At 42.5% G+C, this 13,607-nt stretch overlaps 1 protein-coding gene across 8 annotated transcripts in view; it reads left to right on the forward strand.

Moving 5' to 3' along the window:
• triob (trio Rho guanine nucleotide exchange factor b) overlaps positions 1–13,607 on the forward strand; it is a 71,765-nt gene that overhangs the window by 12,544 nt on the left and 45,614 nt on the right. For 7 of the 8 annotated variants that reach the window (XR_009119880.1, XM_058052917.1, XM_058052915.1 and 4 more), the window contains exon 3: positions 13,209–13,283. Coding sequence is in view for 7 of the 8 variants with exons in the window: in XM_058052917.1 (XP_057908900.1) it covers positions 13,209–13,283 (75 nt within the window). In the remaining variant the exon portion in view is untranslated. Of the gene's footprint in view, positions 1–2,542; positions 2,937–13,208; positions 13,284–13,607 lie in introns of those variants that run through there. The other variant, XM_058052920.1, reaches the window with a different exon arrangement.

The raw sequence follows: 13,607 nt of genomic DNA on the forward strand, positions 1-13,607 counted from the left end.
TCATTCATCAAAGTTTGCAGTTTTGCCAAAGGTTTGTTTAATGATGATGGCAAACGGTTGCCTGGTGGAAATGTCAGATGGCGCACACTCTCTCTCTCTTAGACACACACATTCATACACACACACACACATTCATACACACACACTGTAGAAGACTGCAGCCGTCCCCAAAACACTTTTGGCCCACATATGGATTTACAGGCTAAGCGTGCTTAGGGTAAATATTTTGACACGTTCCCAGATATGGTTTGGCGCCGAGACCCAGATAATCTGCAACAGTAGCCAACCGCCTGTTCACGCAGGACGACTCTAGATCTGTTGCTGCATTCATCATATTATCATATTTAGCTTTGGGAATCCAAGTCCAAGTACAACACTCATTCTGTCGTCCAATTAGCTCCAGTCACCATGTGTGTGTGTGTGTGTGTGTTGTATTTTGATCACAGGAGAAGCAAGACAAAGTGGAACCCGAAACCTCAAAGTGGCTGTAAGAATGTAATTACTGTGTGTTGTGGAATACAAGTGGCACTGTTTGATGGTGTTTATATCACCTCGCTGTTTGGGCACACTTGGAACACCCGTACAAATAGGCAGTTGTTGGTGCTACACATGCATATGTAATGGGCTCATACCCTCTAAAGTCAATAGTTTAAAAGGGTGTGTTTTTTGTACAAAAAAAAAGCAATGCCGCATTTGTGGCCCAGTTGATACTTACCAGTTTATTTTGGGGTCTATATCCGGACTCTCTTAATCATTCATTCATTCATTTTCTATCGCTTATCCTCACGAGGGTCGCAGGGGTCGGAGTCGGAGTACACCCCGGAATGGTCACCAGCCAATCACAGAGACTCTCTTAATCTTTGGTGCTAAATACAATATTACATTCAGTATAACACACTTCCTGGTGACGAGGCTCTACATTACCATCTGGTTTCCGATAAATGCAGGAAACATTGACATCCATGTTCTTCCCCACCTCCCCATCTCGTTCCGTCCTCGTTCGTGTTGACTGTTCAGTTCCTTCAGTAGTGAACTTCAGCTGTGTGTCTTGCCGTGCCCACACTGGGTGGTTCCTATTGGATTTGGGCTTTGAATACTAAACATGTGCACTCCAGGCCGACAAACATGCATGGCATAATAACTCGTACTGTTCACACACACACACACACACAGAAGCAGTAGAGGAAGTGGTTTTCTTAGTTCATTGGATTTTCTTTCTCTCTTTCTTCTACTTTCTTGTTTTTTGTGGCATTGCTGTTTTTATGAAGTGACCCATTTCAGTTAGGTTTGCAATCTAAATCTATGCTCTGTGTATTTCATGTAAAAATCAACCACTTTCAACACAACTAAGTTGAGTCAGATTTTGTGGATGGACTTTTAAAGATCCTGCAATGTTTGTACAGATGCTAGATGTTGCTAACATCACTGGAAAATAGTCCACTTTCCACTAATGTTTCATCATATTGTATACCAGTTAGGCCTGTTGCCATAAGTGGATAATTTTGCCGGCCTCCAGATATTGTTTTCCCCTCTCTTTTGACCAAACGGGCTGGATGGCAAGATGTTATACGTATCTACAGATAGTCCTGCAAGCTTAAAACAGTTGAACTAAAGCAGACATGTTGATGTGTGAACTCTGGTAGCCGTCATATTTCATCTCAGAATGTTCTGAACTTCTATTTCCATGCCATTTTGCCTAGAGATGCAGTATGTACTACCGTCGAGGAGAGCTACTGTATGTGTGAAGATAGGCCTTAGCTGGCATCACGTTGCTCTTCAGGCCACAGCGCCAAGTATTAATAACCATTCTGTTTTTGCTATTGAATTATTAATTATCATCACAATGATTAAAGATCCCTCATCATTTCCAATATCTATTCTTAGGTTAGAATAAAAGGTTGGTATTATTCCACCTTTGACATCATTTGATAGACTGTCAGAGTTGTCATGCTGTGAAGTCTTACGTAACATTTGTGCTTGTGTGAAACAGAAAGAGGGGGAGGGGCTCTGCAAGGCACATGACCGAGCTTTCAGCCCCGAGGCTGACAACATCATTCACACACAAACCACAACAAACACACACACTCCTGCCCACATACACACTCGGTAAATACGTGTACGCAGATAGCATGCTCTGTGCTAATGAGATCCATCTGCTCTGAAGTCCAATTCCCCCCGAAGTCAAGTCAAGTGTTCCTCTGCCCGGCCAACACCTTCACTGTTGTACTCGCCGCCATCATTGATCTCACTGCAGTTAGTACACATTATCAATCTATTGTTGTTCTAGACTACATTTTCACCCCAACCCCCCCCCTCGTCATCTTTGTCCTTCCTCTCCGCCTCCGAGATGCTCTTTTCCTGGAAAGCATCGATGCATAGCAGAGTAAGGGTTCCGCCACATTGCCCGGTCCAATCCCCGCCATCCTCTCACCTATCCATCCACCAATCGTCTTTGGCCGAGGGCTCACGGGGGAGGTGCTAAGCGTGAAGGGTGGGGTGGGTGGGGGAAGTGGTGTGTGCATGCTGGTTGCTGTTTGACGTGAGGGACATTAAGGATGCTCGGATGCGTTGCTGCAGGAACATAGCGGTATCTTCTTGGATTTCTTTACAGCTGACATTTTGGAAGCTCTACCTCTGTGGGGAGTTCTTTTTCATCAGTGGGCAGGATGCAGGATTTTGGGATAATGGATCATCGTAGCTTAATCATGTAAGTGATTATGAACAGCAATTTAATGATCAAAAGGGGATGCTCGGTTTTAGCAATAGAATGCCACAGTCTTTATGATGGAGAAGCAAAAAGAGGCAAAATTGGAGTAGAGTCTCACATGGATGGACCTACCTCCTGCATCCTTTCGCTGCTGTTTTTGTCATCTGTGAGCAGAAGTAGCGACCACCAGCAGAAGATATTTCCATTCCCATCATCACTGCTGGTTCTTGTAAGTATCATCTTTTTCAAAACCCACGTTAGCCCCACTCATACAAATATTAATCATAACATTTGGTTTCCCTTTTACTCTGCACTAAAGATAGAGCCCCCGCTCTCGACAGTATCACTACGCTATTTTTGGCCCGCTTGCTAACTAATGAATATGTGTGCGTCATGTGATTTTTTCCTCTCTTTATCCAAAAATGTTTGCTTACATCGAGATGGAGTAGAACCATCAGGGGAACTGGAGATGTATTAGTTGGAAAGCCTCGCTTTGATTTGCTCTCCTCACTTGCAAAGAGAAATCCATCTTCCTTGCTTGAGCGGAACTCCTCTCCTCGAGTCCCAGACTTTAGACCTGAACCTTTGATGGTATGCCTACAGGGTACAAGTATGCGGTCTCTACACATGCTGTGGTACACATGCTGTGGTACACATGTACACATGCTGTGGTACACATGTACACATGTTACGGTACACATGTACACATGCTACGGTACACATGCTGTGGTACACATGTACACATGCTACGGTACACATGCTGTGGTACACATGTAGTACACATGTACACATGCCACCGATCATGTGGGGCCCTTGGGGCCACCATCAGCACTTCACCGATATGTTTTTGTTTTCTTAATACTGTAGTAGTAATACCACGATATTTAGTGAGGACAAATCTGCAGGTCAAGCTTGTCAATTCCAACTTTATTTGAGTCCTTCTTACCTCCATGTGTGGACAAACTACAGTTAAAAAACAAAAGATGGAAAGCAGAAAGGAGTGTTTTTTTCCGCTTCAGAAATATGTTGATGAAAATAGGAAGCAGGCATAGTACTTCACTATATGGAGGGATGCAATATGGAGTCACGGTGCAGTCTAGATGTGGTCCAGGGCCGTTTGGGTAGCAGAGATCCAAAAGTTCACTTTTTAAAGGATCTGGAATTAAATGGCTTGAAGAGAGCCTTCATTCAGGAGTAGATTAAATCCAGACCAAATTGATATTTATTCATGTACTTCTGCCTCATCAAGCTAAAAATAAACATGAGCTCAGACCTGCAACTTATTGACTGTTGCAGGATTAGGACTTTGTTGGAAATGACATTTCATTTTATGGAAGCCAGAATATGTACTTTGTTGCACTTGTCATTTACTTGATGTATGGATCAGGCCATTTTGCTCCAATGGCGACCATAGAGTGGCGAGCGTGCGTGCATGCATTGAGGTCAGATAGCCCTGTTTGCTTAAGCGGTTGTTTTCAGGGCTGTAGCAATGCTCCATAGCCGCTGCACCAACTGACCGCCTCCTGGCTGGAGACGAGCCACGGGGCCATGGCCTGTAGTTCCCTGTCTGCTCGGTGTTTACTCAACAGGACAGCAGCCTTTGTGGAGGACAAGTCTAGTGAGAATCTATTCACAGAGGAATAGAAGGAGGAGTGATGCGTAGACACTGTTTTGGAAATCATCGGGCTGAGAGAAAAGGGGAGAAATAAGGGAAGCGAAAACACACATAGTACTTTCATTTAGTGGTTGTAACGTACACGACGAGCCGGACTTCTGGAGAGAAGCATTAGAACAATTGGATTCAGTCATCATTTTGTTGGGCTGGTTCTGTTTGGGGAACAAAGACCACAGGGAGTCCCTGTTTATCATCAATCCAGACGTTTAGTACCAAATGTTTCTCTGAAGAAAGTACACAAACGCAGTTGCTCAGCAACATTTTTGCTTTTGTGCTCACAGCACATCATTTCTTTCGCGTTTGCATTTCACTGATTAAAAAAAGTGCAGATCCAATCCCCACACACAAGCTTTGCTTTACTATTTCAGCAAATATTATTAAGTTCTTTCAAGTTATTGAAACTGAATAATTACTGGTACGTGAGTTGACTTCCGCCTAATAAAACATTGAACTGGATTCACTTGAGCCACCATGGGGGAAATTGACCATCACTGGTCAGTTAGCTTTAATTATTATTTAAATGAGGTGTTCTGAACTCCTGCTTTGATGCCGAGATCGAAGAACTAGTGGTCCGCGTGGACGTACAGAACTGTCACCTACCTTCTCATAGACCGCGGCCAACAGCACCACTGCTCGTTGAATCCAAGCAGTGCACCCACTCCATTAGCAACCAATGAATGATGAGTATGGCTATCCTTGCCACGTTGCCTCAGTTTGTTACAGTTTTTATATTCTTATATCATTTTAGGGCATACATTCACTAGCTACACCATCATTTGACTGAGAAGTACGCCTTCGACATGCAATAAATAGGTACACACAGGGATATCATAGCTTAGTGTAAAAGTCAACGTTATATTGTAGTCAATCTGCAAGAAAGCTCATTACATAATTCATTCATATTTCTGTTTATTGATTCAATAGCGTTTGAACCACATGACGTAGCATCCATTATACACCGTGCATGTTCCACTACTGGTTAGCATTGGCTTTAGCATCCATTAAAGATATGATAAACACAGACAATTATTTGAAACAAATAACAGCCGACATCAAAGTAACACAATAATAATAATAATAATTAATTTAATTTATAACCCACTTTACATCAAATTAATGATATCAAAGTGCAACAGCTACAATAGAAGAATAAAAGTTAACATCAAATGTCACAATAACACAATAAATAGATAAACAATAGAATAAACAATAGAACATGAATCCAATGGCACCACTATAATAAATTAGCAAACAAGCCCGTGAGAAAAATACTTTTCAGCAAACAAACAACTTTTCCACACAAGTTACACAACATAGCGGCTTCCAATACGACGGGTGGCAATTGTGGAAGGTGTATGTCCACCCCCCCCCTTCACCCGCGTTATGTCCCATGTCATCAGTTCACATCCCCTCTGGTCTGGGCAGTTGATATGTTGTTATTTCTAAGCCATTCTTTAAACTTCCTATTTCCTCCTCTGTGCTCCGAGGCAGCTATTGCACCGATGGTACACACACACACACACACACACACACACACACACACACACACACACATTCCTCTCTCTTCTGCACCCTGCCTGTCAAGTGTTATTTGCTGCACTGTGGTTTATTGGATGGGTTTTGTTGTGTGGCAGACAGTACAATCAGAGGATTGAGGATGGTTTGGATAGAGGGAGCTGATGAATGGCGTTCCTTGAGCCGGACAAAGAGCACCGCTATGTCGCCTTTTCTACTTCACCGACGTGTGGATGCAACTCAGCTGGCCGCACAGTGTGTTTCTACTGTATTCTACTGGGCGCGTACATGCAGATAGGCGCTCTTGGACACTCGGGGCTGAATAGGCCCAGCCTCCGCCTTTATAGCCCCGATCCCTCTCGCACTCTTCTCTTCTGTCATGATAATTCAGTCCTTCTCTTTCCGCCACACTAACATTTGCGACCTTACTCTAAGACCACGGAGACGTCTCTGCACCGCTCAGCGATGAGTTCACAGCCTAGCAAGGAGCTTCTGAGCACATATAAAATGTTCATTTAGTCTTTTGGGTAAAATAAGTAACAAAAGTGTGTTATGCTTTTATTTCCACTTTTTGGGACATTACCGATGTTTCCCACAGGGCTGCAGTCTAACTGTGTGTGTGTGGGGAGGGGGGGCGGGGTGCTATATGCAATTATTATATCATCATAGCATCATTGGCCATGATGCATGTGCATGTCATTTTTATGGACCCCCCAGAAAAGTCCCATAATAATGTGTTAATGAGGAGGGCTAACGGGTAGAAGTGCTTATGAAAGTAGTGTATGGAATTATGAACCATTCGGTGGTTCCAGTCAAAGAACACAAAATCATCAGAGGGACTCATCAACTCGAATTGTGGACTTGGACGTGTACACACAGTGCATTGCTTTAATTCAATAAGCTCGATGTCTCCAGTTTATATATATATATATATATATATATATGTAATTACATGCCAATGACATTGTAGTCTTAAATCAGCAATAAGAGCTATTTGTGTAACAATCAAATTCATGTCTGGGCAGTCCAAATGAATTAGTCTTGTTCTATGAAGGTATTTCACAGCATTGTTATATTTGGCACAACAAAACAGCGTGCTAGAAGTATACGCTTCATGAGGTAGTCACCTGAAATGGTTTTTGCTTCACAGGGGTGTTCTGTCAGGGAATTACTGAGTCGGGGCCATCAGCTGTGTTGCGTGTCCAAACCTTTGGTGTGTACCGTATTTTATTATCCCAGCCTCTTGGGTCAGCATTCCTCAGTATTATTCCCCATTTGTGCAAAAAGGCTTTTCTCAGGGATAGAAAGGGCTGCCTAATTTACAAACCATGTTCAGCATCCCAGCAGCGGCCCGACATGTGTTAGAAAACACTAGAATTAAACTGTTGGTATGCCATGTGTTGTTATACTCCCATTTATTTTAATTTCTACAACTCTATGCCTCCTCTTCTCTCAGAACCTCCCTTTTGGGAGACGACTAAAACGTTGTAATAAACATTGAATAAGCTCTTTGTCTTCTTTTCTGACTTGGAAGGATTTTCAGTCCAAATCAAGCCTCGGTTTTATGAAAGTGGAATTCATTAGAGTGTGAAGAACCATTTGGACGTACGTATAAAAGGGGAATACAAATGTCTTTGTTAATTTACACACACTAGGTCACTTTGGGCATGTCAGCAGTTTATGGACGTCAAGATTGTATAAGAGAGAGTTTTGTGTCCGTGGCGTGCATGCTAATTGTAATTGTAAATGTGTACAATCAGACAACCGCATTGTAGAGTAAAGTCAAGTTATTTGTGTTGTTCTTCTTTTTGGAGCCAGTACACACTTTAAGATATTTTATTTAAGATTTTGGCGTTAAAAAAAGATTTGGGTGTAAAGGCTCAGGGTGTAAGCAGAGAGAAGATTACAACCAATCATGAGTAAAGCCTATTTCACCCACAAATCCACCAGTGACAACTGTTTGACTGGTTTAATTTCTCTCTTTTTTTGGGGGGGGGGGGGGGTGCATGGCAAAGAAAAGCCAGTTGGTGTTGGCTAAAAAAGGAGATGGGAGTGTTTTTCAGTTTCTGCCGTTCAATGGGTGACAGGGCTTTGGGCGCTTGCCTTCTTGCCATGCAACGATGGCACAGCAACCAACAACAGGCCAGTGTAGGACCGGCCAGGGTGTAGGGTGTAATCTGGACCGATCGGGACCGGTTTGGGACCCTCTGGGTTATCAATGGCGGTGCTAGACAACCACAGCTGGCAATATGCACAGGCGGGAAAAGTCTTGATCAAACTCTCAGGTAGGATTTTTCTTCTGATGGACTGTTTTATTTTTCCCGAAGTCAAGGACTACAAATGAACTGCTGAACACGACATTGTGAATAGTTCAGTAGTGATCCTTTAGCATGTGGTTGTTTTGTTGTGTTTGATTGTGAGGCTTCCATGGATGCTTTTTAAGTGAGACTGTTATTGTCTTGCTTTAAATTAACTGGATGTTTTTCATCCAACAACCGTGGTTCAGTAAAGATTGTAAAATAAGTCGAATATTTGCTAATTCTGCACAGAGGAGAGGTTGTTATTCAGGCCCACCGAGGTGTGAAAGGAACACCAAAACAGCTGTAGCATCATAAAACCGCCCATATTGCATAAAGGTCTGACAATAAAGACAAAACTTAAATTATGCACTTCCATGTCCTCAACATTAGCTGTATAAGAATATTTTTTCCCTCACAGGCTTTCTCCCTTCAAGCTGCCTTTTTAGTTGCCAACGCATGAAAATGTGCTTTGATGCCTACAACGCTGTCCTGAAAACTCTACCTTTCCCATACATCTAGACACATTAATCCAGCGTTGTTTTCTGTGCGTTGGGGTTGTATCCAGGTCGCGGGGTTGTGGTAGGAGCCAAGTGTTATTTTTACTGTAAGCCACACTGTAACAACAATATGAGAAACCCAATGAAAGTTGAACTCACCACAGTCTGCAGGCCCCCTGCCAACTCCAACTGAAGGTCACACACAACTGGAGTGGAGCCTGCTAGACGTGACCTTATATCGGGGAAAGTGATGGAAAGACAATGTACTCAAAAGTAAATAAATAACTGTCGTTATTGCGACAGCGGTGCGGTTCAAGGGCTTTACTGACCGCCATAAGCTGTATCTTCAACGATGGACTGGTCATCCATCTTTCATCCAACTTTTTCCACTTTTCAGAGGTCGCAGCGATAGGAACAAGCCCCAGGCAGGTAGCGGTGCATTTCAGGTGGCTGACCAGATTTAATGTGTTGAAACTGAAAATGTTTTTTTCACCTTGCAGAATGTTAACCGAGCATTTGAAGCATTTGGAAATGTCTTCTGAAACAATGTGAAGTTCCACACGATCGATTCGTTTGAGTGTGCACAGGGGACGTTGGGACGGACTGTTCACGTCTCACAGCCCAATTTATCGTTTTTATGAGCTTTATTAGTAGATTTATCAGGACGATGTTATGATTGCCAATATTTTACTAGGTGTGCACGATAATTACCGGATGGAAAATTGTAAGAACTTCTATGGTCAACACAAAGCGTATACTCACAAGGAGGCAGCAAAGGCAGTAGCAGCAGGAATGTACACAAATGGTACGTGTACAGTGTGAAGAGGAGGCACGTTTTCATGTACGGAAACTGTGATGGAGTTTTAAAAAAACTTTACTTTTTAAAGTTGTGGCAGCAGACCTAGCTTTGCAGGGGATGTGTTGACGTCATGCTGTTCATCATGCAAGCACGTGTGTGTATCGTCTTTTATACTTACTTTTATACTGCTTGTGTTCTGGAAGGTTTCACCCCAAAATCTGACTTGTTGGCACATCCTTGCTATTCTAGTGTAGGAAGCGCTATTCTTAGAGGTCGCCGTCGCAGTGTGAATCCCTTTGTGTCACAGTAAAACAGGCCAAAACACGTCCACATACACATCCTATTGAACCACAGTCGAAATGAGATCTAAAATAAGGAATTTTAGCGGAATTTCCAAACAAATGAACAATCCCGTCCCAGACAGTTTTATTCCCACACTTCTACGGTTTCCAAGCGTTTCCCCCGAAAGTTATGTCCCTCCAAGTCTGGCCAATTTGAGCACAACCAGGCTGAACAACGTGACAAATACCTCCTAACTCCTGCTTTTCCCATGATCCCACAGAACTCATTGGACTGAGCCGGAGAAATGAAGTATGAAACAGCCATCTGAAATTCATCAGTCTCACAGTGTGACAGTTTCCATCAGAGCTCACGTTCATGCAGCTGTGATTAAAAATAAATCACTTGTGTGAGATTAAAATAGCCGTAGCCGGCACACTGTAGATACCACGTCGTGCCCCCCCGAGTCGCAGTGTGCACTAAAATGTACTAAAACATTTTTTGACCCTAGATGGGAAAGCATGGATTGGATTGTGGCGCTGATATCAGGCAATAATCCAGAATGGGCGGAATATAATTCCGAGTCAACTGGGTTTTTGTTGTGGCATTGAAATTTGGAAAAGGGTTGGTTTTGGTTTGGTAGAATGTTGGCTGCAGGAGAAGAGGTGGACTGAGGCGTTTGATCCTCCGTGGGCCCCCCTCCAGCCATGTTACATGTTGCCTTGTTGGCTGATATTCCTCATATTTTAGCAACAATGTGTGGTTGTCCCCAACACACACGCTTTGGCTTAAAATTGGTCACATGGTGATGATGCAGATGATCGGCATCTTGTGGTACGCTTGCTCGGAACAGACGCACGATGCCAAGTCTAGCTTGTTTTAAAGTTTAAAACATTCTCAAGTAGTGACTGACCATTTGTACCGAGGCTGGCGGCGACTAGAAGATGACACCAATATGTAGTCTGCCTTTTTTTCAAATGCCCTAAAAGTCAGGAGGCTTGTATGTAAAGACATTAGGACATTTTTTTGCTATTGCACATGTTGCAATTTGGGGTTTGGGGTTACTTTTCCCATTCCAGTCCAAATTTAGTGCAGTCATTCCAACATCATCTCATTAGAAGAACCTGGAGGCAGCAGCTTTGGTTTCAAGGATGTTTTCAGTCTGTGTTCTGAAAAAAGGCACAGACAGTAAAAATAGCAGGACAGACCATTGAGTGTGTCTTGGATCCAGCATGGAGAAGAAACATGGACAAGAAACATCTACACTGCAATACGTCAGTGAGAATCTCAGCGGTTCCAACGTCCTCGTGTGAATCTTTGTCCCCCCCCACGAAAGAAAGTTTGCTTGCATGCACTCACCGCTTTTGAAATGTCACAGCATTCGACTTTGAGCAAAGACATCAGACCGAGACTTCATTTTAAGGCTAACCGTGAAGACTCCCACGCTCATTCTGTGACCTCAACGTGGAAGCTTCAATTTCGTGTCCCCCTGTGTTTTCAGTGGTTGTGGGTTGTCTCAAACATTGCACCGAGAACCAAACCATTGCTGACCTTTTCAATGATCTTTTGCTTTTAAAATAATGTGCAAAGACTTATTGTAGTTTTTGCACAACCAAGCCTTTATTGCCCATTAAGTGCAAAGAATGAGAACACGGTGGAGGAAGGGGGGTGGTTCCCTGAGCTGGGGAGGACAACCGTGTTATTTGCTTCACTTTTTTTGCTTGCTTCTGCTCGCAAATCATGGCGGAGCATATTCTAGTAAATCATGGGGGAACACATTCTAGCTGAGAATGGCTTCTGCAGGATTTATAGATAGATGGATATACCGTATATTCCTAATTCATAGATAGATGGATATACCGTATATATTCCTAATTCATAGATAGATGGACATACCGTATATTCCTAATTCTTAGATAGATGGATATACCGTATATATTCCTAATTCATAGATAGATGGACATACCGTATATTCCTAATTCATAGATAGATGGATATAACGTATATATTCCTAATTCATAGATAGATGGATATAACGTATATATTCCTAAATCATAGATAGATGGATACACCGTATATTCCTAATTCATAGATAGATGGATACACCGTATATTCCTAATCCCATAATGCATTGGTTCTCAATTATATTTCTGATAGGCTCCCACAGGAAACATACATGTTTTTCGTTTTAAACTACTATTGAGAACTTGATAATATTCATATATTTATCTGTACAAACAACTGTATGAGTTGCTGGTACTAGTATTGTTCAAGCGTGAATAAAGACGCTGACTGTTTTCGCTCCCAATATGATATGAATATTGCAGTATCGGCTGATGTCGATACTAGAAAAACTAGAAAATGGCTTGATCAAGTGATATTACTGAATATTGAATTGGAGGATACATATGTAGTAGTATGTAGGGGAACAGACCCAAACTGTATTTCTTGCTGGAAATGGCTTCATGACCAACATTTTAAAGGTGACTGTCATCCTTTTTCAATCAATTATTTCGACTTACATGCAAAAACGTAAGCGTGCGTCATGTTGTGCGCCCGTACAGATGCGTTTCCAATGGGAGACGAGCATCTGGCATTCCTGTGCTGCAGAATGATTTACTACCCGTCCCGTGCTCAGATGATCTTTTATTTGCGTCACAGTCTATTGCTAGGATGCATACTCCTTCTACTGCGCTGCTTTTCCGTGCTCCAACGAAGAAGCAGAGGAGTGACCACAGTGGCGAGTACGATGAACGGCAGATCGCGCTATGAGGCTGCGACTGTCAGTAAAATGGATTGCTCCCATTATGAGTGTTATGCACAAGCAGTCCGTGATTGAAAATCTTTGTTTCATGCTTGGCAGACTTGTAAATGAGTAGTTTATATGAAGTGAAGAGAGACAATTGCTGCTGTGATTGTCTTGTTACTTAGGGTTAGTATGTGCAGTGACGGGCGATTTATTGTTTTCATTCAAGATGCATGTGATATAGAATATTACATAATCCGGTATGACCTTAAATTCGCTCATAAATTCTCATGAGATGTTGCAGATGTCAATTCAGTTACAAGTTACCATAAAAGGGTACTTTAATACTTAATTTATTCATCGATTTGTGAAATTCCATGCTTACCGCATCCTTTCAAGCAAATGTGCTGGTGCAGTAAACAAAATGCTTGTTTGTGCTGTATCTCCTATAACTGGTGCGGGTGCGGATGAAAGTGTTCTTTTGGATGAAACTCCAGCATAAATATCACTTAGTGTAAGACGAAAATAACAAATCCGAAATGAAATGAACGTGCATGAAAAAATGCCACATTTTGTCAGCTGATGTATGTATGTGTTAAAAACACGTATGAATACATTTTGACATCGTTCTGCAGATTTTTTCCTGTTTGTGCTGCAACCTTTGACCTCTTGTCCTCTTCTGTGTTGTAGGCTTCCATCGCAATGAAGACATGAAGGCCATCGATGTACTTCCCATCCTCAAGGAGAAGGTTGCCTTTCTGTCAGGTCAGACATTTGTATCAAAAACGTGCTGCAAAAAGACTGCCCTTTATTTGCATAATAACTCGGGATGCTTCAATCCATCAGCCTGTGATCGTCTTTAAATGCCGTTAAAAGCCCAACACAAGAAACGATCGGCGTGCCGCCACACAGAGCCGACCACAACTTTGTCCTTTATTTCCGTGAGAAGCAAAACTAGTCTGTAAAAACTCCCGGGTTCATTTAGCAGCCTGACACAGGCCAAGCCAATCGATCTCAGTGTGCTTGTTATACTAAATATAGTTTCTAGGAAGCCAGTACGTTTCGGTGAATAACCATCCATCCATTCTC

This window comes from Doryrhamphus excisus, chromosome 17 (assembly GCF_030265055.1).
Source record: "Doryrhamphus excisus isolate RoL2022-K1 chromosome 17, RoL_Dexc_1.0, whole genome shotgun sequence".
NCBI classification, from domain to species: Eukaryota; Metazoa; Chordata; class Actinopteri; order Syngnathiformes; family Syngnathidae; genus Doryrhamphus; species Doryrhamphus excisus.